The sequence below is a fragment of the Camelina sativa genome, chromosome 8 (assembly GCF_000633955.1).
Source record: "Camelina sativa cultivar DH55 chromosome 8, Cs, whole genome shotgun sequence".
In the NCBI taxonomy this organism is placed as follows: Eukaryota; Viridiplantae; Streptophyta; class Magnoliopsida; order Brassicales; family Brassicaceae; genus Camelina; species Camelina sativa.
Genome location: NC_025692.1, coordinates 15,001,108 through 15,028,584, shown reverse-complemented (window position 1 = coordinate 15,028,584; position 27,477 = coordinate 15,001,108). Strand labels below are relative to the sequence as shown.

Genomic DNA, 27,477 nt, shown 5'->3' with positions numbered 1-27,477 from the left:
TGGCGGAGGTGCCGGGGGAGGCGGTGGAGGAGGTGGTGGTGGCGGAGGTGGTGTGGGTGGTGGATCCGGTCACGGTAGTGGATTTGGAGCTGGAGGAGGAGTAGGGGGTGGAGTAGCAGGAGGTGCCGGCGGAGGCGGTGGAGGACTTGGNGGGAGGTGGTGTGGGCGGTGGATCCGGTCACGGTAGTGGTTTTGGAGCTGGAGGAGGACTTGGCGGTGGTGCCGGAGGAGGACTTGGCGGTGGTGCCAGAGGTGGAGGAGGACATGGTCTTGGGGGAGGTCATGGAGGAGGAGTCGGCATTGGGATTGGGATAGGAATAGGTGTTGGGGTTGGTGGAGGTTCTGGTTCCGGCAGCGGAAGCGGTAGCGGTGGTGGTGGAGGTCGCCATTAATCTCACGTTTTAGTGTCCTTCAAGAGTCCTACTTGCCATTTTATTTCTCTGTATTGTTTTAAACAAAAAATGTGTATGATATACATCAGTTTTCAATTCAAGATGTGATTTCTCATATATTTATGTAAGAAACTAAGAATGCTTTCGAAAATCAAATAAGAAAATGTTGAATACGGCCGGATTGATCTTAAAATTTTTAATACTTAAATCAGCTTTCTCATAGGAACGCATCTTTTTTCTTTGAGGTCTATCGACTTCAATTTTAAGGTCCTATCGTCAGATATTTCTCCACCAAACTAACATAATACGAACAACTTTTATAGCTGTATTTAGCCACCTTTCACTTATTTATAAGCGAATATTATACATTTATACTACAACTTACTGCAGAAAATCCGATTTTGATAGTAATCAACATATGTACATATGTCTAATGTGAACATCCTTATAAAGCATTCATCAATTGCTTTTTCGTTGCTAAACTTTTGTTCGGTTCATAGATGACATCTCTAACAACACCAATACACCATGCATTGTTTATCTCTAGTTTTTATAACATTGCGTTATTTGGTTTATGATGGTGGTTATTTGCTTATTTATTACTGGTTTGCCTACGCTAGTTTATTGATGTTTTGCTTTGTTTGATGACATTAATTCGGTAGGTTACTTAACAAATACTCTCTCTCTAAAAGATTGATGTTTAGAATCTTTTACACATTAAAAAAAAAACAATGATTACTGAGTTTAAATATATTTTTTTCTTTGACTAAATAGATATTATTTAATTTTAAACCAATAACAACTCAAAATTTTAAATATTTTCAATGATTACTTCTTGAAATTTACAAAACATCAATCTTTGTGGGACAAAAAAATATCCCAAAACATCAATCTTTATGGGACAGAGAGAATATGAGATTGTTAATTAATGAACAAAAAAAAATGGATCTGGTTATTACAGTTAATATCAGATGATTTATTTATAGAATGTAACTCTCCTCATTTTTATTTTTTGATTGTCTTCAAATAGGCAAATATAACGTTTAACAAAAGAAAACTAGGCAAAAGACTATACACTTTAAATGAAAAGCAAGGATATAGACAAAAGAAAGCACTCAGTCTCGACGATCCAGCTCTAATCGGTCATGGAGCTATGCCGGCCCACCCAGAGCTAAATACGATGTGAACCTACCGTCTCGAGTAACACTGCACGCGATATCTCTAGCCACACTATTAGCTTTGGAAGTGGAAAGATGGAACGTAAATTTCTCCATACTCATCAATACCCTGTGAATCTTGACTATGATCGAGCGATACTTTCGCCACTCAGCAGGATTCTCCACTGCCAAAACTGCTGCACCACAATCCGTCCACAACTCACACAAATCAACATGCAAGTCATGTAATCCTTGCAAGCACCATAAAACACATTGCAAATCTGCAACAATATGGTGTACCGTCAGTCGTAATGCATCCCTCGAGTGAAAAAGCGCATCACCAACATGGTTACGCAATATCCAAGCTCCACCACTAAAAGCAGAATCATTAACCCAAGAAGCATGAATATTGCATTTAACAGAACCGAAACCCGGTTTGGTCCATCTCTTTAGTGCAACCTGAATCTGTCTGTTCTCTACCCCAATGTCTTGTCAACCAACTGTTGGTTATTAATCCATACCTCTGACTCCTCTAGAGCTGTAGCAATCAGAATATGTGGATCAGAGCCCTTGGCTGCATAAAGAGCATAATTACGTGCCTTCCAAATTCTCCAGAGTAACCACGTAATTGCATTTCGAGTAGTCAAGGCTAAACCTCCGTTTTGCATTAAGCTAAACACATACTCCATGTTTTCAGAAATAGAATTCGAAAATTCTTGTGCCAGAAGAGGGATGTGAAACAGAGACCACACCTGCATCGCCGAAGCACACTGAAAGAACACATGATACACTGTTTCCCCATCTCTGTTACATAGTTGGCATCTCTCATTGACATTAAGTCTATGCTTCCTCAGACAATCAGCCACTGCTAAGGCACCAGACAAAACCCTCCAAAAAAAACATTTTGATCTTAGGCATTGTCTTCAACTCCCATATTTTTTCCTTAAGCTCATTCAATCTTTTTGTAGCTGCAGTTTCAGGAACCAATGTCTCTGCAGACTGAGCCAACAACCAATTCCCACTCTTTACAGAATAGCTACCATCTTGTGTGAACACCTATATTCGTATATCTTGCAACCAAGGTTCTAGAGGAAAAGACCTGATTCTTATCACATCACACGGTGGAAATAACTCATTTAGAAGCTGCATATTCCACTTCCCCTGTGACGTTATAAGAGAGGAAACATTACAGTTGAGGTACACTGTTCTTTCTTTGTTGTAAGGTCTTCGTGGAACTTCATCAAACACCCATTCATCCAGCCATACACTCGTCTGGACCCCATCCCCAATGGATGTCAGAAGACCCCTTTCAAGTAATTCTCTCCCAAAGAGAATACTCCGCCAGGCATATGATGGTCTGGAGCCTAGGCTAGCCTCCATGAGGTTTGTATTCGCATAATACCGAGCTTTGTAGACTCGGGACAGAAGAGAATTTGGCGTATCCAGTAGGCGCCAAGCCTGCTTAGCCAACATAGCTTGATTGAAGTTACCAATGTCTCTAAAACCAAGACCTCCATCTGATTTGGCTTTGCACATCTTCTCCCAAGACACCCAATGCAACTTATTTTTATCCTCACATTCATTCCACCAAAAATCAGCCATGGCACTTGTAATCTGCTTACATTGATGTTTTGTTAAACGAAACATGGCATTGCGTATACCGGTAATGCCATTGCCACCGATTTAAGCAAAACCTCTTTGCCACCAAAAGAGAGAGTTTTCTCGTACCAAACGCTTAATCTCGATTTCAAGCGATCAGTTATGTAACTCAATAGCTCCCTTTTTGATCCACTAAAACACTCTGGAAGCCCCAAGTACTTTCCGGCACCCCCTTCTTGTTCAAGCACCCCCTTCTTGTTCAATTCTTGTAAACTTACCAATCACCCTACGCATATATGGGTCCATTTTCTTTCCGAAGGTGATAGATGATTTTTTAATTACAAAAATGAATGGAAAGTTAAATAACCAAAATAAACACAGTTGAAATTTCAGTTACATATTTCCAACATTTGTTTTGAGAGTGTACCTCCCCTCACTTTCATTACATAAATTTTATCATTCTTAATCACTTAAATACATCTTCATTTTATATTTCTTAAAAGTTATGTAATTGAATATAAAATCGTTCATGTGTGATTAGAATTATGATGTATTATCATCCATAAACATTTAAAATTATAAGTTTTTTGCTTTACGTCTGATGTGTGTTTGGCACAACTGAATAACAAAGGAAGTTAGAATGAAAAAGTCCCCGATTGACAAAATCAAAACTTGCTTTCTCACTTTAATAATAATTAATTCGGTGAATGCACATAACCGAAACCACTGGGTGGAGACGAGAAAACATTTACTGCTAAATTGTTTACATGTAATTTCAAGACCATTTTGGTTTTGTAGTTGACGATGCCTTTAATAAATAAGGATTAAGATATATAATATAGTTCATGTTGTATATTCACGTAGACGTGTTCCACATACACTAACAAGTCATTTAGCATAAATGCGAACTATATATGAGTTTAAGATTAAGAATTGGTATGTGTTTGACTATAACCAAAACTTTGAAAGCCAACAAGTATGAGACCTGGTCTAATACCACAAGCAACATACTTACTATACAGTGTATTATAACAATATGGGAACCAGAGAAATAAAAAATGTACATCAGACAAAGCTCCTACAAAGTTTCTCTCCAGCTCCATTACATTAAAAGCATACCAAATGTATACTCTGTTTACAGTCCAACCTGGTTTAACCGGAGTTACATCCCTTGTCAAGTTCCTCTCCTTCTGCACTTCGATTTGCCCCTTTTACCTGTAAAATCAGACATACAACAGCAAAATTGATACTACTTGGTTAGAACAATGTGCCAAATTCCAATTGCATTGTAAAGACTTGCAAAGTTACACACCCGGTTTGTGAAAGCCGTCTCCAGTTGAGTATTTCATGGTGATTCTGCAAGTAGCTAGATGTGGTACTTCCTCCACCAATCCCATTTTCTTCACTAGGGAACTGTTCTGAGTAGGCCGGAGACCACTCGGGCACTATGCCTCCGTCTCTCTCTCTTCTTCCGCTGCTGGAAGATTCCGCTGTTGAGTCTTCAGTGCTCTCTGCAACAAGTCTGATATTAAATTCTGGAATCATAGCAGTGACTTGGTTTGATGCCGGTTCTGCTCTTGGCTGCTGAGCTTGGTTGGTGTTAACCATGTTCCTTGGAACCTCTGCTCTGCTATCTCCTACTGAATTTCTCAAATTCAAAGACGACTCTTCCTCCTCTTCAGGTCTGATCAAAGAAGAAGTAATACTTGGAACCATCTGATCCTCATATCTCCTGATTGGGTTGACTCTGGTTGGTTCAGTCTCTTCCATTGTGATGTCCCTAGGAAACTCAATAGGAGCTTCCTCCACCTCAGTAGAATCTCCAAGTCCTTCTTCTGATCCATTCTCTATTGCAGCTCTTGAAGCAGCTTCTAGTTGCCACATCTGTGAAAGCGCTTCGCGAAGCCGTGCTTTTGCTTCATCTAATCCTACAATTGGTAGAGGATAGTTTGATCCAAGCTCAATACCAGCAGCTTGAAGCACAGACTCAGGTGCGTTCCACGGATGATGTATCCAGTCTGTTGGGAGTCTAGAGAGTTCTGGAAGCCATCTCCTTACGTATTCACCATTCGGGTCAAACTTGTACCCTTCAAACTGAGGGTTATCTATGCGATCAAACTCCCGGCTATCCGGGAGAGTACCAGTAATGTATTGCCAACCAAGAGCATCACTTTCTAAATCAGCATCAAGAAGGGTGTCCCAGAAATACTTCATCCCCCATCGCCATGGCAACTGAAGAACTTTAACAAAGAAGCTTGAAACAACTACTCTTATGCGATCGTGCAACCAACCAGTAGCCCATAACTCTCTCATCCCGGCATCGACCAAAGGGTATCCAGTCCGGCCTTGTCTCCATGCCTTGAAATAGTTCTCATCCACTGCCCAAGGGAAGAACTTTAGATGGCCAAGAAGTGGTCTTTCATGTGAGTATGGATGGTTAAAACTGATGTATCTAGAATACTCCCTGAGACCAATAGATTTCAGGAAAAGATTCACGCTTTCTTCCCCAGCCTCGTTTCCTTCGTTTGCCCAAGCGACCTGTTTGATCCGAACCAGATGGAAAACTTTTCTCACACTCACTTCCCCAAAATGTAAGTGTGGAGAAAGAAACGAGGTTGTGGCACTATCAGCTTTTCTGCGGTTCTTAGAGTATTCAATCAATGGTCCGTTTATGAACGTTGTGAGAGCTTTATCAGCATTACTCCATCCCGGAGACCAAGCTCGAGCCAGAAGTGCATTACTTCCTTTTTCTGAGTCATCTTCAAATACCAATGGATCCGGAACACATTTAGACACATCCCCTGCAACAATAATACAAATCAGAGTGAATAAAAAACCAGATTTGGAGAAGCTGAAGCCACAAGAGAAAGATTGTGTAGCCAAGAAACAAACCTGAAATGATCTTCTTAGGTGGGAGAAGAGGAGACTCAGGGTCATAAGGCATGCTAAGGCATCTTTCCCAAAACGCATCAAACATAGAGAAAGGACGGCCTAATTCATCAGTCACTTCCCATGGCTCGTAAAGCAAATCTGCGTTGAATGATCGAACCGCTATGCCTTGTGCCGTCAAAACATCTTTAGCACGGTGATCACGCACCAAGGATAATGGATCTGAAACACAAAAAAAGTCAAAACTTTAAAACTGAATAATACTATAGTGGATCAAAGTTTTCAATTTTCAATTTCATCACACCTAACAAAACATAACCCATAAGAATAGAGATGATTCCAACCACAAAAATCCTATCTTTTTAATCAGATACCAAAAAAAAAAAAAACAAAGAAGAGGAGAGAGGAGGGGAGAGAAGATGAACAGACCATATAAATGGTTGAAGAAGATCTGAGAAGCACCAGTGGATTTAACAACCTCAAGAAGAGAAGCAACACTATCAGTAGATCTCTTGGTGATGAGACAAGTACCAAGACTTCTAAGAGAAGAATCAAGCTGAGCCAAACTGTTCTTGAGCCACCACCTAGAAACCCTACCTGGATGATAGTGTCCTTCTTCCTCTGGTGCCCAAACAAACACAGCAATCACAGGACCAGCTCTTACTGCTGCAGCTAAAGCTGGATTATCTTCAACCCTAAGATCTCTTCTAAACCATACAATACTACAACCACCACCACTACCATTAGAACCACCACAACCAGAAACAGAACCAGACATCTCTCAACTCAAAAAACTAACCTAAAACCTTTTCTTTGCCAATAAGCATATAAAAAAAAAAACCAAATCTTTTTAGGGATAAAAATTACTTTTTTATTCAAAGTTTTGCAGAAATTGAAAACCCTTTGGTCTGGTGGCTTATCTCTCTCGAGATAGAAGAAAAGACAACAAACACAACAAAAAAATATGTTTTTTTGATGAGCCAAAAAAAAAAAAAAAGCTTATCTTTACGAATATCTCTATGAGTGCCTCTCTGGCAAAATGCAACTATACTACTCTTGGGAATATTATTCACCTAAAAATATTTTTTCCTAATTTTAGACATCTCAAGTAATGACCCGAAAATAAAGCAATATGCGTTATTTACATTTATTTCTCTAGTTTTTTTCTTATTTATTCTTTACGTTACAGTTTCAAATATATTTATATCATATTAAACTAATTTTTCACTTGAATCCAAAAAATAAATAATAAATTATCCAAGAGGCAAAATAGAAAAAAATTGGAGGTTGATAGAGAGAGATGAAGAAGAAAAGAAGATTGACATTAAAACATAATGATTCAATTCACACACGACGAGATTTTTTGGAAAATTTTGCACCACTACTTTTTTTTTTTTTGTTTTTTTCCCACTTCGGAAATATTATCCCTATCCAGTTGAACCAAAATCAACTGTGCTCACAAGTTTTCTACTCCTTTCCCTACATTTTCTCCTTTTTTTCTTTGTTTAAAAAATAATAAAAAGAGAAGAACCTTTTATACTTTAGTTCTCTAGAACATATTCTATATAATTCAATATAATAATAGTAAGAATAATAATCTTATATATTAGATATTAAACTGATTCCTTATGCACTTGGATTCTTTTGGAAGCATTACTGTATATTAATATAAAAGGTATTATTCAATTTGGATTTCTGTTTTTTTTTTTTAATATTGGAGTTTTTGGATTTGAAAAATTATATATTTTTTTCTGGTTTGGATTTTATTTTTGGTCAAAGATATCCTCAATTTGTAAGACTACTATAGTTTTAAATTAATTTATATATTTTTTGGTTCAATTTAGATTTCCATTTGGTTTCTGAGATATACAGTATAAAAAAAATAAGTGAATTTAAACTACATTACAATATGGTTTTATTTTTGGGATTGAGTTGTTTGGTTTGTTTCGGATCGGTAAAATCCGGTTTGAGTAACATCTTAGTTTTGTTTCTCTATTCTTTTATTTTTAAATGATTATTAAGGATAATAGCGAAATCATACAAATGATGTACTGAGGATGATTCTGAAATTTTATTGGAAGGTTAGGATATGAGAGAGAGAGACATATTAGCAAAAGTGGGCGAGAGATGGATATGTTTGGCCCTCCTTGCCTTTTAACATTTTTTAGGACTTTTATTTTTCTATTTCTTTATTTATCTTTTAAATTGCTGGGGAGAATGTTACAATGACAGAGTTAAGAGTTAAATCTCCATTGACAAGTCAATTTAGGTTACCAAATTACTGTACTAATGCAAGGAAAAAACGTATGTAAAGTCCTAAAATTCATACGAAAATCTCAAAACTCTCTATTATAAAATCATTTTTTTAATTATTTTTAAAAAGAAAATAAAGAGAATTACACCCTTACCTTAAAAATAACTTAAAAATTACATAAAAGACATAAGTTTTTTTTCACCCACAAACCAAATCGGATTTACAATCCAATTTCTATTTTCTTGAATTTATTTTTTGGCAAGAACTCTCTCCTTTTCACGATGTGTACTCCCTTCTGTTCATGAAAAACTAGGGTTACGAAACAAAACATCGATCTCAAATTTCTTTTCTATCATCTTTTCTTTTCACAATTATGGTGAAGATAATGAGACATAAGAAAAAAAAATATTTGTCCGAGATACTCAAAACAAACAAGGTTCGGATCGGGCTGTCAGCCTGTCACCTCCACACATGTTAGATCAGAGGAACAACTAACAAATGAAGAAGATGTGGAGCTCGAAGATGAGAGGTGTCACTCCCTCCAGTTGGTGATGGAGATGGTGAGGACAAAGTCGAATGAAGTGAAAAAGAAGATGAGGTCGAATCTCAGTCTCCACCTCCGACTGGTAATGTTGAGGGAGATGATGAGAAGGTCGGAACTAGCAAAGAAGAAGAAGAGAGCAAGGAAGATAGCGAGGGAGATGGCGAAGAAGAAGGAAATACGGACGCCAATTCAAAAACCGACTCACGCGACTCCGTCGACAAAATGGTAAGTAAANTTTTTTTTTTTTTTTTCAGTATATACTAGTATAATGTGGTTCAAGTATATAACTGAGAAAAACTGGAACTATATATCTTGGAAAAAATGGTATAACTAGAGAGAACTAGATGTTTTGGAAAAACTGGTATAATTAGGTAGAACTATATTTATGGAAAAATTGGTATATATAAGTAGAACTATATGTTTGGGTATAAGTTGGTAATACTTGATAAAACTGTGTGTTGCAGGATTCTGATGATGAACCGATATCATTACAACCTATGGGAATGTACTTCCTGTCGGCAAAGTATAACAAGAAAATTAAGGTATCTACGAGATGTCACATCAAGGAAGTTTTGACAATGATGGATAAGTTGAAGCATCCACTGACCAATGTTGAGAGGAATTGGTTTGAGAACCATCCACAGTTCAAACACATTTGGCACTTGCCAAGAGACAAAAACCACAAGGTTAAGGGCATGTGGATGCTCCTTCTCCGAACGACATTCGTTGAAAAGAAAAGGGAAGTTTGGTTAATTGTAAATGGTTTTCTCATCCATTACGGTATCAATGAACACGCCTTCATATCGAGATTTAACTGCCGCACCTATCCAATTGACTATTTAAAATCTGGAAGTAAGACCTTTGTGAATAGGTACTTTATGTCTAAGGTTACTTGTGAAGAGGTGAGGGAAAAATTGAAGGACATGGTACCAGCAGAACGGGTCTCGAGATAAGTTGAAGATGGCTATCCTACACTTCTTATCTAGCATTGTTAGAGCCAGATATGAGATAAAACTTCAGAAATTGATGATTTTTTGCAAAATGCGGTTAATGATCTAAATTTTTGTAAGATGTTTCTTTACGGGAGATATTCCTTTGATTACATGCTCTTATCAATCGCTCACACAATGAATCATTTTAACAGGACCGTCACAGAGGGTGTAGTATAGCCGGTTGCAGAGTTATGTATTCCTTTGAAAGTAAGTAAATATAAATGAGATATTGGTCTTATCATTGAAGCTAACAATATGTTTGTTGTGTAGCTTTTACCATTTGAAGCAATTCTATAGTTGTGCATTAAATTCATATACGATTATCCAGACGCATACGTTAATTGTACATGGATGTGCAAGAGAAATTTCACGAAATGAGAGGGTTTCCTCTTTCGAAAATAAATGATGAACTTGGTACAACTGAGGTTAGTGTTTTTCTAGTTATAAACACTATTCTAGTTATCCTTGTTATCCTTCGCATATGAATGAGTTTCTATGTTCTTTCTATTTTCACAGGTTATTGATAGTATCCTAGTACCTATAGATGATAACGAAAAGTCTCTTCTTCAAAGAATCACTGAAAAGGATGACATGGATGATACATATGATATTGTTAATCATATTCATAAAGGATATAATGTTAGGTTTGAAGACATGTTCAATGAAGATGTTCAGTCCCGAGGAGGAGGAGGAGTAAGAGGGGAATCTGAGAATATGAACGAGGAAGTAGCTGCTATTGAAGGACCGGGAAACCCTAGTGTAGCTGATCTGGTGGATCTTGTAAACAACTTCACCACAAAAGGCTTTCTATCACTGTCAATGATATTGTACTCAAGTTCGAAAGTGTTAAGCGTCGTCACCTTTAGTTTCTCAGCAACTGACCATAAATCGGCAAGTAACTCTTTGCTAAATGCACCAATTTATTTACAATCGATCCAGACATGGCGTCTTCGAGATGTTCATTGAACCATTTAGAGATTTTTAAGGATAGCATGAAGCATGGGTATTAAGGAGTACCTCCTTGCGTCTTTAAATACATCATTTAACGATTTTATACAGTTGCTTGTATCTAGATTGTATCTTTCTCCTGGAAAAATACATCGCGCCCATTTTTCTATCTTGGTAGATTCTTCAAGATAATGGGCAGCAGAAGGATATCTTATTTTAAAAGAAGGATAAGCAACATCGAACTCATCCACTGTATAAAACCTAATACACTCCATGAATCTCCATGAAACAACGTCTTTGTTTGACGTTAGAAGCATGACCTTTCACATTTTGGGACAAATGCCATATATAGTACCCATGATGAGCTCGGGGATACACATTACCTATGAATTTGATGGGACTTGAATTTTTGTCAATCATAAACACTATTTTAAAAGATTCTCCAACAACAATTTTCAACATCTCCAAAAATCAATTCCAACTAGCATCATTCTCCACATCAAGAACACCAAACACTAAGAGATAATGGTGACGATTAAGATCTTGAGCAGAGACAAAAACAAGAACACCGAGAGTTATTGTGCCTTCTCATCGAGAAAATCTGTCTCTGGAATCCTACCAGCTCGTAAACTCTAATTAAATCCTTCTTTAGCACATTTTAGGACATAAGGAATCTTGTCCGACTTTACTATTGCAAAACTAAAACAATTAGCAAACAAGGCTCTATTCACCACATCTTGCAATGCCTTCTTGTTTGGAAATTCTTGAAGTTTACTTAGACCCAAACCGTCTTTCCATGGGTCAATAAACTTACAAGGCTCTACTACAGGTCATGACTTAATATATTCATCACTCTCATCACGTGATACAATTTCACCCTCTACAGCCTTTTCTTGTTCTTTGTCTACGTACACAACTATGGCGTTAGGTACGATTTCTTCATCCTTGGAATGTTGCTTTTCAAAGTTCATACCTTCAGAACTTTGGTTCACACTCTGGTCCACTCTCGCCCCTTGCTCAGGATGATGGTTATTTCCTTCTTGACTTTGTTAGATTATGAATTGTTAGACTTTGGTATTTGGTTATTTATTGGATTATTGGTATTGTTTATGTTATCCATAGTTTTTGATTGTTGTTAGTGAGTATATGATCACTAGATAATTAATATAAAAAAATGGGATGGGTTGTTTCACTTTCGGACATAGCAAATCAGCCATCATATAAGAGAGGACCCATAGGCCAGGAAAAAACGTTGGACTCATTAAGAAGGTAACAGTCGGGATGTTATATTTGATATTTGATAACATCATTATTTTACTCATATTAGCTATAGTTTTCATATGCGTTTAGGAAGAGTTTGATGAGATTTCTAGTATAAAAGGTCTATTATCAAGTATTTCAGGTTTCAAGAAGGTTTTATAGGTTTTCTAGCAATTTGGACCAAAAGACAAGGAAAACACGTTTTAGGAAAGATTCAGAGCTTTGCAGTACGGACAACTTTTGCAGAGCTCCAGAACTCATAATATATCATGCTTGGTTTCTATGGAAAGCTGGAAGAGTCATATTTCTCCTCGAAGTAGAATCAAGTCAATTCATTCATTCATCCGGAAGTTATGCCCGATTTACCGACGTGAAGAGAACCAACCAGCCGATGGGCTTCTATTCAAGGCCTGACCAGCGACCATCACTGCGGCCCAGTCCAAGCCTCCTTCACGGTCTAGAAGCCTCTTTTGCCGCCCCTTGTCCTGCATTTAAGAAGAAAAGACGTTTCTACCCTTACACAACCCTAACCCTAAACAAAACCCTATAAATACTCTTAAGACCTAGGGTTTTGGAGTGTGCATCTTTTACAGCCTTTGGAGCCGCCCTAGCCACGACCAGAGAAGCTCTCTCTCTCGCTCGCCATCTCTCTTGAAGCTTGAAGATCTGCCATCAATCTCTCTTTCTATTCTTTCTAGTTCTTTCATACTATCATTGATTTTGGGATCAAGTTACTTTTGTGACAACTAGAGAAGTTTCCTTTGAACCCCTTTTGTTATTTGATTCGTTTTTATACTTTATAATATCAATGTCGTTTCTTTGCATCATGAGCGAGTAGTTTTATTTGTTGGGTTTTATGGGGTGATTCAAGGGGAATTCATGGTTCGCTTCAATTAAGTTGTTAGATCTTATTTTCAGTTTTATATTGGAGTTCTTTTGGGACATCTTTATCTTAATGCATGTGCTTGGATTGATCAACAAGTGCTGATCTAGAGAACGGGAGCGCTAACCGCGTTATCCTACTTCTCCGAACTAGTGTTATACCGAAACCTCGCGTCGTAACCTGCGTAAGTTGAGTTGCAGAGTTTGGTGAATGTATCGAACTTGTTTTACTAGCTGGTTGACATGCGTCGTTGCCTGCGAAAGTTGAGTAACGGAGTGTGAAGACTTTTGACTTTCATTCTATGAGAATAACTTGTTAGTTCATTAGTGTTTCGTAGTTAAGAACCTAGACCGAAAATTAGTATTTACTTGTTAGATATTACACTTAATATTGCTTAGAACCATGAAAACCCTGAGATGACTCCCAAAACGCCCAACGCCTTAGTCTTACAGTTTTTAAACCATGTTATTTATTTGCAATAGTTATTAGGAAAACAAAACCCTAATCTCTTATTTAGTCTTAGCCATAGTTCTTTCATTTTTAATTCAATTTGTGTTAGCTATTACTCTCTCTGGGATCGATCCTAAAATACTACACTGATTAACTGTGCACTTTCAGTCGTTCTGTAGTCTGTTCAGGTAAAAGATTTGGAGTGAAATTCTACACACATCAAAGTTTTTTGGCGCCGTTGCCGGGGAGTAACTAGCTGCCCATTGAATTTGATAAGAACTTTCGTCTAAGATACTTTGAAATTTTTCTTTAAAATTTTTCAATTTTAGTTTTAATTTTCTTGTTTTTCGATAACCTCTATTATCCCTTTTAGTTTTTTTTTTTAGATTTTGTAGTGCATGACTAGGAGTCAACCCTCCGGAACCGTATCTCCAATTCAAGACATTGATCGACTAGAACGTGAAATTAGGAAACTTCAAAAACAACAACTCATGGCCGGAGAAAGGAACCAGGACCAAGGTCCCCTTAACCTCGACCAACTGCTGATACCTCCTGCCCTCAACGAGAAAGGAGAACCAATTCTCGCACAAGGTGGCAACCCCAACCTTGTAGCCGCTGATCCGCAACTCGACCCTGAAGTTGGCCAAGAAAACCTACAAACCCCTCGTGATGCTAATCCTTTAGGCGTGGGAGACAACCTCAATGCTCCTCCTCACCAGCCTGCTCTCGTCGCTAATCCACCACTACCTCAAGTTGGCGGAAGACAATCTGCTTATGTGCACCCTCTAAGACGTGCCGCACCTAACCGTACCATAGCCGATTATAATGCTCCTAACCAATTCGTGCAAGATCGTGCTGCCATCTGAATCACTCATCCTCCACGACGTGATTACGAGATTAAACCTAAAATTATTGGCTTGGTGAAGCAAAATCAGTTACACGGCCTTTCTACTGAACATCCGATGGACTACATTGATCTTTTTGAAGAAATCTGCTCTAAAACAAAAACCAATGGAATTCCTGAAGATTACTTGATGTGTAAGCTTTTTCCTTTCTCTCTAGCCGACAAGGCTCATAGATGGTTAAAGTCTCTACCTCCTGGATCGATTACTAACTGGGAAGGATGCAAGTTAGCCTTTCTTAGCCACTTCTACACCAAGTCGAGATCCAACTCTCTTCGCAACAAGCTGCAAAGTTTTCAACAAGGACCGGTGGAATCTTTTTATGAAGCATGGGAACGTTTCAAGGACTATGAACGTGACTGCCCCCATCATGGTTTTGCTCAAGGTAACCTCTTAAGTAATTTCTATAGAGGATTACACCCTAAGTATCAACTTTCACTCGACATGGCCAGCAATGGAGATTTTACTACGAAGACCGTTCAAGAAGGACGAGCTCTCATTGACAACCTTGCCGCAAGTAGTAGCAACACTTGCACCGATTTTGATAGAACCATCCGTTCTAGCAATTCCAACGCTAAGGAGATTGCCGACCTCAAGAACATGATGAACCAACTTTTAAGGAATCAACAACATGGAGTAAACGCTTGTGAGACTATTAACAATGGAAACATGGAGCCTTTCCAAGAAGATTCTTATGACCAAGAAGAAGAAGTCAACTATGTTGGTGCTCAAGGATACTACCAAAACCGAGGGTACAACAACAACTTGAACAATAATTTTAGAAATACTTCTAACCATTCTTATAGGAACCCACATGTGGAGAATCCCCAAGATCAGAATTATCCTCAGCAAGCTAACCGCTTTCAAGGCAACAACTTCGGTGGAAACAACAACAACACCTTTCAGCCGCGAGCTCAATTCAACAACAACAAGCCGCCTTTCCAATCCGGACCAGCCCAGGCGCCTTCCTCTTAAGCTGATGCCAATGTCGACATTAAGTTGCAAGAAATCCTTGTTGCTTTTCAAAAGCAATCAAGAGACATCAACTCAAGGATGGATAACATCTATACTGAACTCAATCGGAAGTTTGAAACCATTTCTATTCATGTTAAGAAGCTTGAAACACAAGTCGCTCAAACCGCTAATGCCGTTCCACGCCAAGTTGGTGTACTTCCAGGAAAACCCGAAGAGAATCCTAAAGGATATTGCAATGCTCTCTCAGCCGTACCAGCCCTCACCTACCGTGAAGCCAAGCCTATGGTACCACTCTTTGACTCTTATGAGGATGTTATTCGTATGACATGTCCATTTGATGAAGAAACCGCTAGCCACTACCCCCTAAGGAGACTACCTAAAGCTGAAGATCCAGGACGTTTTGTTTGCTCATGCTCCATAACAGGCATTGAATTCTCTAACTCTCTTTGTGATTCTGGTGCTAATGTTAATGTTATGTCAAGAAATGTAGCCGATACACTAGGATTGCGAGACATATCGCCATCCAACCTCAGTTAGTCTTTGGAGACTCATCACAAAAGGTTTTCGATGGATTCGTTCGAGACCTACAACTTGTTGTAGGAGACTGCATAGTTCCTACCGATTTTCACATCTTGGATATGGAAGAAAAGACCGAGAGACCTTTGATTTTAGGAAGACCATTCCTAGCTACTGTTGGAGCTATCATCGACCACAAGTCAAAGAGGACAACCTTTGCTAACATCAACAAGAAGAAGTCATATCCGACTATCTCTAAGCTGAAGTCATGGCCGACAAACTCATTACATGAAGAACCGATTGATCCTAACATAGACAAGATGAAGCAATTCGACCATTCAGCAACCACAAGTACCAACAACCTGCTACCCAAGCCACCCAAACCGCCTAAGCCACCACAAATTTCCAAGATCAAGATCATAGTTCCTCCTGAGCTAAGCAGCGAGAGCAAGGAACAGATCCAAGAGATGATAAGGCATACTAAAGAAGTTCTTCTTAAGTTTTTGAAACTTCTGCAAAAGGAAAACTTGTTATTGAAGCTGGAGCAGACTATCATGATATCAAAGGAGCCGAAGGAGCATTGATTCCGAAGTCAACTCTTCTCAAGCCTAACTTGGCCGCTACCGTCGAGCCAACTACGTTAAACAAGTGCACTTCTTGGGAGGCAACCCAAGCTAGTACGTATTTATTTTTAGGATTTATTTTCTTTTACTTTTAATAATTTTGCATTTTAGTTTCAGGTTTTCATAAAAAAAAAACAAAAAAAAAGAAAAATAGAAAAGCCAAAAAGAAGGAAAAAGAAGTTCCCAGGGATTGGCACTGCACACTATGACTAGTGGCAAGTACCACCAACTGACCGGCCATGTTCAACTTGACCGATGCAAGCCGAAGGCGACGGATCATCACTATCCTTGAGTGATCGATGCCGAGAGTCCCCACCAGCCATACCAACCGTCGCCAGTGCCATGTCCTATGTACCGTGTACCACGTCCAATGTTAGCTGCTAATTTTTGTGACCGTACCGACTGCTTATGTCCGCGACCGTTCACCCGTGTACCACGAGACTACTCCGAACCACCACCATCCTCACCACCTACCATCACCATTCTTTTATTTAGGTATATTTTTATCATTTTTATTTTATCATTATTATTGATGGTTTTAGGTTTTTGTTTCAAGGAGGATGCATTTAGAGATATATCAAACACAATTCAAATGAACTTAGCCTAGTTCATATTCAATTTCAAGCAACCAAAGGAAGTTACAAACGGTAAGTCACGACTTTTTCATTACCACAGCCGAATTCTAAGACTAATTTTGGGAAACCATAAATGTCTAGAATCGACAAAACATCATTCCATCAAGGTGACATTGTTCTTAAACCCTACACTTTTCGTTATGATTTTTAATCCTCAACTTTTTCTTTTTTCCCACCGAGGACGTTGTGATTTAAGTCTGGGGGGAAGGATGTTCCATCCTATACTAATGCTACTTTCTATTTTGTTGACTTGAAACCTTTTTCCACTTTTTACATCAATAGTTTTAACGTTTTTATCGAGTCACATTTTTTTTTATTGAGTCAAAACTAGTAGGGGATTATGATCTTATTCTAACGGTTTATTTGATTTGGATTAACACTCTTATGACTCTTGATTATGCTTGACAACAGAACCAAAGTTTGGAAAGACTGTGAGCCAACTCAACAATCCCCCAAGTCCCTGTTCGATGGATATTCAGATGATCTAACGTTGTCTCTATATTTTATAGGACCTAAACCGGACTTAATTTTCAAACCCTGGGAATTGGTATACATTGGACTAGATCTCTACATTCAAGCCACATAAGACATTGCACTTCTTCAAAAGTATGTTCCCCTCTCTCTTCCCTTCAATATACAAAAAAAAAGAAAAAAAAAGAGAATAAAAGATGAGATGATTTTGATCAGTTTAAAGGGGTAGGTAAATTACATGTGACCTCATTATTCTACTCTTGAGTCAAATGATCACACAAAGCTTGGAAGCGAGGAGTAGGTAAATTACCGATGACCCCAGTATTCGCCTACACCTTTGATTAAAAAAAAAAAAAGAAGCAGTGAGAAAAGGGAGATGAAAGGAATCCTACAAAGAAAGTCTTGTTTTGAAGAGAGTCTGCAAGCCACTGATCGATTTTCCCTTGGTATGATTTCAATTTTTAGTATTGCTTTAATGTATGTAAAGAGATGACAATGGAGATTTTGGAGAAGAATTGTAGGATCAATGAGCGTTGATGATTCTCATGGTGGATTACAAATGGAAGTTCCTAATGTCAAGGCGAAGAAGAGTGCAAATAAAATATCCCCAAAGAAAAGTGAATTCCCATTTTTCAAAACCTCTTTTCCATGATTTATTATGATTATTTGCTTGAGGACAAGCAAAGTCTAAGTCTGGGGGAGTTGATCACATCATTATTGTACTCATATTAGCTATAGTTTTCATATGCGTTTAGGAAGAGTTTGATGATATTTCTAGTATAAAAGGTCTATTATCAAGTATTTCAGGTTTCAAGAAGGTTTTATAGGTTTTATAGCAATTTGGACCAAAAGACAATGAAAACATGTTTTAGGAAAGATTCAGAGCTTTACAGTACGGGCAAATTTTGAAGAGCTTCCATAACTCAAAATATATCATGCTTGGTGTTTATGGAAAGCTGGAAGAGTCATATTTCTCCTCGAAGTGGAATCAAATCAATCCATTCATTCATCCGGAAGTTATGCCCGATTTACCGAGACGTGTTATAAACTGACGTGAAGAGAACCAACCAGCCAATGGGCTTCTATTCAAGGCCTGACCAGCGACCATCACTGCGGCCCAGTCCAAGCCTCCTTCACGGTCTAGAAGCCTCTTTCGCCGCCCCGCCCCTTGTCCTGAACTTAAGAAGAAAAAACGTTTCTGCCCTTACACAACCCTAACCCTAAACAAAACCCTATAAATACTCTTAAGACCTAGGGTTTTGGAGTGTGCATCTTCTACGGCCTTTGGAACCGCCCTAGCCACAACCAGAGAAGCTCTCTCTCTCGCTCACTGTCTCTCTTGAAGCTTGAAGATCTGCCATCAATCTCTCTTTCTAATCTTTCTAGTTCTTTCATACTATCATTGCTTTTAGAATCAAGTTACTTTTATGTCAACTAGAGAAGTTTCCTTTGAACCCCTTTTGTTATTTGATTCGTTTTTGATGCTATACTTTATAATATCAATGTCGTTTTTTTGCATCATGAGCGAGTAGTTTTATTTGTTGGGTTTTATGGGGTGATTTAAGGGGAATTCATGGTTCGCTTCAATTAGGTTTTTAGATCTTATTTTCGGTTTTATATTAGAGTTATTTTGGGAAATGTTTATCTTAATGCATGTGCTTGGATTGATCACCAAGTGCTGATCTAGAGAACGGGAGCGCTAACCGCGTTATCCTACTTCTCTGAACTAGTGTTATACCGAAACCTCGCGTCGTAACCTGCGTAAGTTGAGTTGCGGAGTTTGGTGAATGTATCGAACTTGTTTTACTAGCTGGTTGACATGCGTCGTTGCCTGCGAAAGTTGAGTAACGGAGTGTGAAGACTTTAGACTTTCATTCTATGAGAATAGCTTGTTAGTTCATTAGTGTTTCGTAGTTGAGAACCTAGACCGAAAATTAGTATTTACTTGTTAGATCTTACACTTAATATTGCTTAGAACCATGAAAACCCTGAGATGACTCCCCAAAATGCCCAACGCCTTAGTCTTATTGTTTTTGGACCGTTTTATTTATATGCAATAGTTATTAGGAAAACCAAAACCCCAATCCCTTATTTAGTCTTAGCCATATTTCTTTCTCTTTTAATTCAATTTGTGTTAGCTATTACTCTCTGTGGGATCGATCCTAAAATACTACACTGATTAACTGTGCACTTTCAGTCGTTGTGTAGTCTTTTCAGGTAAAAGATTTGGATTGAAATTCTACACACATCAGTATTAGAACCGAACCTAGACGAGTGTGGAGTCATGAAGGCTCATACCACTAAGGTGACAATATTGGTGTGCAACGAGGATGTTGTGATATATAAATATAGGTGAATTGTAATAGCCAGTTTCAAGAAGCTGGCTGTTAGATAAGTTAGACTGTTATCATTTATTTTTAACTAGTGATGTTAAAGTGAGTTAAGAGCCCGCGGGCCTAAACGGGCTCTGTATAAAAATTTTAGTCCGTTACCCATTTAGCTACAATATAAAAATAAAAGGGTGTAAACGGGTTAACCCGTTTAGACCCGAGGGCTTAGCGGGTTTGATCAAAATTAAATGGGTTACCCGTTTACTATATGTTATGTTTTTTTTGTCTCCAAACGACGTAGTTTCATTTAGGGTTTTGTTATATTAATTTTTTTTGCCGTCATCACTTCCTCTTCCAAGCTTCGTCGTCTTTTCCTTCTAGCCTCACCGTCTTCTCCCTCAAGCCTCACCACCTGTGCTCCAAGCATCTTCGCCTCTGCTTCCATTATTATAGTTTTGAATGTTATTATCTTCAATTAGATCTAGATACTTCTGATTTTTGAGAGTCTAAGAGATAAACCGTAAAGTCGAGATTTGACTCATCGGTAATCAGTGGCCAGTATAGGAGATGATAACTGTCGCAAGGATATGGTCAAATATTGAGGGAAGAGGTGAGTTATATGATGCTGGTAACTTACCAAGGGAACTGGTGAGAAGAGAACAAGAAAGAAGACGATGGAAGGCTCTTGATTTTTACAACTAATTAAAATAAATAAATATTTGTTGTTGTAAACCATTGAGGACGGATCTCCATAACCGGTCCATATATGTAGAAGTCCACAAGGCCCATCGTCCTACTTTCGCTTATTCATTGTCGGTTTAGGATTCATATTGTATTTAGGGCTTTGTGTACTACTATATATATGTACTCTTATTCGATTGAATGAATAACACAAGAGAATAAAACCTCTAGTTTCTCTACATTCATAACACATTATCATCACGAGTTTGCTCTAAACTCCACTAAGAAAATTCCATAACCCTAAACTGCCTTACACCATCCCTTGTTCGTTAAAACTCGCAACCGGATCAAGTTCGTAGCTCGGCGGTCATTAAAGTTCGTGATCGGTCCGTGTTCGTGATCAATCCGTGTTCGTGATCAGCTCGAGGTTATCCGAGGTGTTTAGCTTCCGGATCAAATCCATTCAACCCCAATCGGTGTTAAGGTAAACAATCAAACCTCTTCGGACACATATATCAAATTTGAGCCCTAAATTATATTAGAACCCTAAAATCTACAATTACATAATCAACAAATCAAAATCCTAAAGATTTAAACCCTAGATATCCTTAACCTTAAATCCTGATTTTGAACCCCTAAATTCTAAAACTTTAAAATTTAGATTGTATGAGGTTTTGAATTGCTTAGGATGGATTGATTGTCATTGTTTGGTTGATTCTATGTTCTTGCATGAAACCCTATAATTAAAATCTTAAAATCAGAACCCTAGAGAAAACTATTTCCCTAAAAACCTCTTGTCATAATCCTATTCAAAAGAGGAAAACCTAACTAAAGAAAAAAGAAAACCTTAAAACCTAAATTATTTGCATATTTTCCTTATTCATACTAGATCAAATTTTGTCTAGGATTGTTTCATGCATATATTAACTATGTAATAAAAACAAGAAATTATTAACTAGGACTAGCATGGTTTGGTCTTAAATACCGCATGGCCTAGACTGAAACGATTGCATGGTTCGGTCTTAAAAACCGCATGACATAATCGGGTGCATGTTTTGTATTTTATAGATGTCAAAGATCAACAATCTCCAATATGCTGCATTTAATGTCTCTGGGGACAACTATTTACAATGGACATTGAATACTAAGATTACCCTGTAATCAAAGGACCTATGTGAATGCATTGATGATGGTAATGATTGCACTGAAAAAGAAAGATATAAGGCGATTCTCCTCATACGCCATCATCTTGCGGAGAGTCTCAAGAACCAATACCTTACCATTGAGAATCCTCTTGACCTTTGGACAGAGTTGAAAAACAGATATGGTCACCAAAAGACGGTGCTCCTACCAAAGGCTCAATTCGATTGGAAGAATCTAAGGATCCAGGATTTTAAATCCGTGGATGAGTATAATAACTCAGAGCTGTTTAAGATAGTTTCAGTCTTGAAACTATGTGGTAAGGAGGTTACTGAGGAAGACTTGTTAGAGAAAACCTTCTCAACCTTTCACACCAATAACATACTGCTTCAACAACAGTATAGTGAAAAGGGTTTTGAGACATATGCAAGTCTAATCTCTTGTTTGCTACTTGCTGAGCAGAACAATGAGTTATTACTGATGAACAGTGCAATGAGACCTCCTGGTTCTACCCCATTACCAGAAGCACACAAAGTTGATATAACCAAGAAAGAGCCTCAAGGGCCTAAAGAGACTAAAGATTCTAACTACGTCGAGAGAGACAAGTATCACGGCCATGGCCGTGGTGGTAAAGGACGTGGTAGTCGTGGCAATTACCAAGGAAACAATTATGATGGTCATGGCCGTGGGAATCAATCAGACTTCGGTCATGGTCGAGGTAGAGGCGCGGAAATTTCAAACTGCAACATAACTCCAAATCAGTTTGCCATAGATGCGGTATGGGCAATCATTGGGTAAAGACATGCAGAACACCTAAGAACCTTGCTCATCTCTATCAAGAGAGTTTGAAAAAGAATCCAGAAGCTAACATGGTTCATCTCAAAGGTGAAGGAGATTTCGACCATGAGAAAGATGATCAATTGGATTATTAGACTTTTGATTGCTTAAGAGAGGATAATTAAATTTAAATTGTCTTGATTTATTTTTCAATGTTTTATGCTTATGGATTTTATTGAATTATGATTTTGGTTTTAATTCAATTATTTTATTACCTTCAATATACATTTGTTTGTTTTATTCTTTTATGTCTAAAACATGATTCTTGTCTATATTAAGAAATGACTGAGGACAAGAACATACTTGTGGTGGATAGTGGATAAAGCCAGACGATTTTGAAGGACAATAGATACTTTGTTAATCTCACTTTTAAAAATGCCAATATTAGCACAATAGCGGGTATAACAAGTCTTATTGAAGGCTACGGCCAGACCCATATTCTTTTACCTAAGGGCATGCATCTAGTAATTATCGATGCTTTATATTTACCTACCTCAAAAAGGAGCTTATTGAGTTTCAAAGATATTCGTTTAAATGGTTTCCATGTTGAAACTAAGGGTGAAGGGAACCAAGAGTTCTTACACATTACTGAGATCACCCAAGGCTTTAAGAAAGTCCTAGAGACTATACCCGCATTATCTACTGGTCTTTACCATGCCAAAATTAATATGAAAGAAACTAATATGGCAATGAACAAGATGTTCAATGAACAATTCACTTTATGGCATGATCGGCTTGGCCTTTCCGGTTCTAACATAATGCGTAAGCTAATTTTGAATTCAAATGGACACACTCTAAAAGAGAGACGAGTTATTCCTAAGAATCTCACGTGTGTAACATGTGCACAAGGGAAACTCATTGTAAGGCCATCACCAGTCAAAATAACTAAAGAGACTTTAAATTTTCTGGAAAGAATATAAGGAGATATATCTGGACACCCACCATGTAGTGACCCTCACTACGGGATAAAATTCTGTTCAATGAATTAACCCGGAAGAGACTCGGAAGGGAAGAGAAGTGGAAGCAGAAGAGAACTGCTAAGTTTTGTCTGAGGGAAAATGGATTATGCGACATGCCAATCAGTTGGCCAGCGAACGTACGAACGGGCGTACGCGGTACGCGTAGGACAGGAGCGGACAAGGGGACGTCCATGCAGATGGTAACGTGAACCAGGAAGGTTACGAGATTCGGGAAGGAACCCGCTAAAATAATATTTTAATTCCCAAGGTATTAGTGAGATTTAAATATTATTTAGTTAATCATTAGTGGGATTTTTCCACTTAGTGTTTAATTAATCGGAAGTTGGAGATAGTGGAGAGGAATATTCCTCATTTCACTCGATTTCAAGAGATGGAGTTAGTGGATTATTTGTTTAATTACTTGAAAAAGCTTAGTGGGAGGAATATTCCCCACTCATGCATGAGAGGGAGAATGTGGTGTTGACACCTCATTATCTCATTATTGCCAAGTGTTGAAGGTGTAATGTCGTGATGACACCTAGCCCCTGCGTGTGGCTTAAGGAGCTCGCCCACACTCCCTATAAATAGTCTCTCATTTTCTCACTTGGAGAGAAAAAGAGAGAGCTACGCCCAAAGACTGTTGGCGAAGAGAGTGAAGAAGAAAAAGAGAGTTTCTTCTAAGTTTGAGAAGAGAGAGTTGTTGAGAGCTTCATCGGCAAGAAGGAAGTGTTGAAGCAAGGAAGAGATCAAGCTTGGGAAGCTGAAGATCTGCGAAAATCTGTGAGTTTCAGGGAGCATATCTTCGATCTAGCTTGGTGTTGGTAGACCCAAGCTAGGATCGAATTGCATGTGTATATAGTCGCATTCTTCTTGATTTCTTCTTGAAGTTTTGCATGAGGATATCCGCTTAATTGATCTATTGCATGTGAGGAATTCCTTTGGTAGATCTCAAGTGTTGATGGGAAATCCGCTTGATTGATTGTTGTATGTGAGGTTGTCCATGTAAAATCTCAAGCGTTGATAGAAAATCCACTTGATTGATTGTTGTATGTGAGGTTGTCCATGTAAAATCTCAAGCGTTGATGGGAAATCCGCTTGATTGATTGTTGCATGTGAGGTTGTCCATGTAAATTCTCAAGCGTTGATGGGAAATCCGCTTGATTGATTGTTGCATGTGAGGTTGTCCATGTAAAATCTCAAGCGTTGATGGAAAATCCGCTTGATTGATTATTGCAAGCGAGTTAGTGTTGTTGCATGTTGCATGTTGCTTGTTGCTTGTTGCATGTTGTTTTGTTGAGGTTTATGATACTTTAAGATCATAAATCTATAACTTTAATTGTTGGTTGGTGTTAGTTCGTGGCGTTCGTGACGGGGAGGTCCGGGCAGCCATCAGCGCACTAAGAATGGAGACATGTCCGTCATTATCCGGAAAGCCGTTTCAACATGCAAACTAAAATAGTCTTGCATGTAGTTGTGAGGACCTCGATCTTGGCTCGCTACCTTGATCGAGGCTATACACGACGGTGTATTGGAGTTTTTTTATTCTGGTTGCATGCCTTTGTGGTTGTATTCAGAGATAAAAAGGGAGAGGAATGGGAGACGGAATATCTGCGCCCTAGTAAAACTTATTTAAAAACTTATTTTTATTCAAGTTTTGCATGTTGCATTGATTGCTTGTGTGTTTTTGTTGCTTTGCTTGCTTCCGCATGCTTGCTTTGATTGCTTGAATGATTGTTGTGTGTGGTGATTGATTGATTCCTTGTGATTTGGGGTGGGGTTGGAAATCTAATCTTCTGCAGGGACCCCTGTTACTCACTAAGTATTCTTAGATTACTTATGATAAAATTTTGTCTTGCAGGTAACCACTAGAGGGACTAGAGGTCGTGCTGTACGATAGGAGCCCAAAGTGGTTTTATTTTGTGCTTTTGTGTAAAAGAAGAAGTATGTTTCTTTTGTAAAAACTATTGTAAGATCTTTTTAGCAATATGCCTGGCCACAAACATTTTAAGTTTTGTCTTGTGACATATTAATAATAAATAATATTCGGTTTTATATTCGAAAGCGAGTTATGTCTGAAGTGGCCTAGTCCGGGTTGGCTCAACACTTAGATGTCTCGAGGGTTGAAAAGCCTAAGTAATGTCTAAAGTGGTGGAAATATCACTGATGGACTGGCTAAGATTCGGAATGTGTTTTAGAACCTCGGCCGGATCGTTGGTGAATATTTCTTAATGTAGCGTCCAAGACTGTTCTGGCCGGGATGACTTAGGAATGGTTCAGGGGCGTTACATACCATGTGAGACGTTTAGATATTTTATGGTCCTCATTGATGCATCGACCAGATTGTTGCATGTTTGCTTATTATCCACAAGAAACCTAGACTTTGCTAGATTGCTGGCCCAGATCATACGTCTGCGTGCACACTTTCCAGATTTTCCACTTAAGACTATACGTCTAGAAAATGCTGGTGAATTTACATCCCAAGCGTTTAATAATTATTGTATGTCCATGGGGGTAAGTGTGGAACATCCTGTGGCAAACAAGCTGGTCAAAGAGATTGACCACAGGTGATCTATTTAAGGCTAGATACGCGGATTGTCAGTTTGCTGAATCTGAATCAAACAATCTTGAAATGGCAAGATCTTCGGACTCTGGAACTCTCAGAAATCAAAGAAAGGTGCAAATAAAACCGAGGTTAAGGAAACCATAGACATGGCTGCGACAGAACCTAACGAACCGATCAATGAGGTTTGGGACGCTGAACCTCAAGGTCCTGAAGGTATTGATAATAATGAGATCTCAATAAACTATATCATGTCTGGAATTCAATGAAACCGAAAAGATGTCGACATCGATGAAATATTTGCTTATAAGGTAGCACTTGAAATAAATGAGGATCATGAACCCACGTCTATATTAGAGTGCACTCAAGGATCATATTGGTTAAAATGGAAAGAAGCCATAGACGTGGAGTTGAATTCATTAAAGAAAAGGAATGTGTTTGGTCCGATTATAAGGACACCATTCGATATAAAACCAGTAGGACACAAGTGGGTCTTTGTGAGGAAGAGAAATGAGAATAATGAAATCGTAAGATATAAGGCACGGCTTGTAGCACAAGGATTCTCACAAAGACCAGGAATAGATTATGAGGAGACATACTCCCCTGTGATGGATGCAACGACTTTTAGATTTTTGATAAGTCTGGCTATAAGAGAAAGTCTTGATCTGCGGCTAATGGATGTAGTGACCGCATATTTATATGGTCCACTGGATAATGAAATATATATGAGATTACCAGACTGTATTGAGCTCAAAGATAAGAAAGGTTCTCGAGAACAACACTGCATAAGGCTGAACAAATCTCTTTATGGACTGAAACAAAGTGGGCATATGTGGTACAATAGACTAAGTGAGTACCTAGCCAAAGAAGGCTATAAGAATGATCCCATCAGTCAATGTATTTTTATACAGAAGTTTGCAAACAAATGATTTGTAATCATAGCAGTATATGTGGATGATTAGAACATCCTAAGAACCTTTGGGGAAATTGCCCAAACAGTTGAATATCTCAAGAAAGAGTTTGAAATGAAAGACTTAGGTAAAACAAAGTTTTGTTTGGGGTTGCAGCTTGAGTACATAAATAATGGAATCCTTGTGCATCAAATGACATATACTGAAAAGGTACTCAAGAGATTCAATATGGACCAGTCACACCCATTGACCAGCCTAATGGTTGTGAGAAGCCTCAACTTGGACAGTGATCCATTCGGTCCAAAGAAGGACGATGAAGAAGTTCTCGGTCCTGAAGTGCCATACCTCAATGCTATAGGAGCGTTAATGTTTTTGGCTAGCCACACTAGACCAGACATTTGTTTTGTCGTAAACCTCCTATCAAGATTTAGTTCTTGTCCGACCCAAAGGCACTGGAACGGTATCAAATATAGATTGTGTTACCTACAAGGAACGATGGATTTGGGTTTATTCTATACTAACCATAACAAAGAAGGTTTAGTTGGTTTTGCTGATGCAGGTTATCTATC

The 27,477-nt window shown here is 38.3% G+C and overlaps 3 protein-coding genes across 5 annotated transcripts in view; 2 read left to right on the top strand and 1 right to left on the bottom strand.

The window, feature by feature from the left end:
* The window catches only part of LOC104709551 (glycine-rich cell wall structural protein 1-like), a 1,524-nt gene extending 1,132 nt beyond the window's left edge, over positions 1-392 (top strand). Inside the window, exons 2-3 of the mRNA XM_019228751.1 lie at positions 9-122; positions 199-392. Coding sequence (XP_019084296.1) covers positions 9-122; positions 199-392 — 308 coding nt within the window. The remainder of the gene's footprint in view (positions 1-8; positions 123-198) is intronic.
* Positions 4,040-7,121, bottom strand: LOC104707204 (cryptochrome-1). The gene is made up of 4 exons (XM_010423504.2): positions 6,467-7,121; positions 6,041-6,259; positions 4,461-5,949; positions 4,040-4,363 (listed from the first exon to the last, which is right to left on the bottom strand). The coding sequence occupies exons 1-4, from the start codon at positions 6,813-6,815 to the stop codon at positions 4,360-4,362; spliced, it is 2,061 nt and encodes a 686-aa protein (XP_010421806.2). The 5' UTR covers positions 6,816-7,121; the 3' UTR covers positions 4,040-4,359.
* LOC104709550 (uncharacterized protein At3g43530-like) lies at positions 8,447-10,944 on the top strand. 3 transcript variants are annotated; one of them, XM_019229145.1, is made up of 5 exons: positions 8,447-9,060; positions 9,300-9,900; positions 9,980-10,034; positions 10,156-10,252; positions 10,344-10,944. In XM_019229145.1, exons 4-5 carry the CDS (start codon positions 10,175-10,177, stop codon positions 10,791-10,793), a joined length of 528 nt encoding a protein of 175 aa, XP_019084690.1. In that variant the 5' UTR covers positions 8,447-9,060; positions 9,300-9,900; positions 9,980-10,034; positions 10,156-10,174; the 3' UTR covers positions 10,794-10,944. The 3 variants fall into 3 exon arrangements, with proteins under 3 accessions (XP_019084690.1, XP_019084689.1, XP_019084688.1); XM_019229144.1 differs by having other exon boundaries at positions 10,098-10,252; XM_019229143.1 differs by having other exon boundaries at positions 9,300-10,034; positions 10,098-10,252.

Excerpts from the sequence above, each read along its gene's own strand:
- LOC104707204 (XM_010423504.2), bottom strand. The coding sequence starts at position 6,815 with ATGTCTGGTTCTGTTTCTGGTTGTGGTGGTTCTAATGGTAGTGGTGGT. Across the intron at positions 6,260-6,466 it reads CTTCTTCAACCATTTATATG|ATCCATTATCCTTGGTGCGT; the intron begins GTCTGTTCATCT and ends TTTGTGTTTCAG. Across the intron at positions 5,950-6,040 it reads ACCTAAGAAGATCATTTCAG|GGGATGTGTCTAAATGTGTT; the intron begins GTTTGTTTCTTG and ends TTATTGTTGCAG.
- LOC104709550 (XM_019229145.1), top strand. The coding sequence starts at position 10,175 with ATGGATGTGCAAGAGAAATTTCACGAAATGAGAGGGTTTCCTCTTTCG. Across the intron at positions 10,253-10,343 it reads ATGAACTTGGTACAACTGAG|GTTATTGATAGTATCCTAGT; the intron begins GTTAGTGTTTTT and ends CTATTTTCACAG.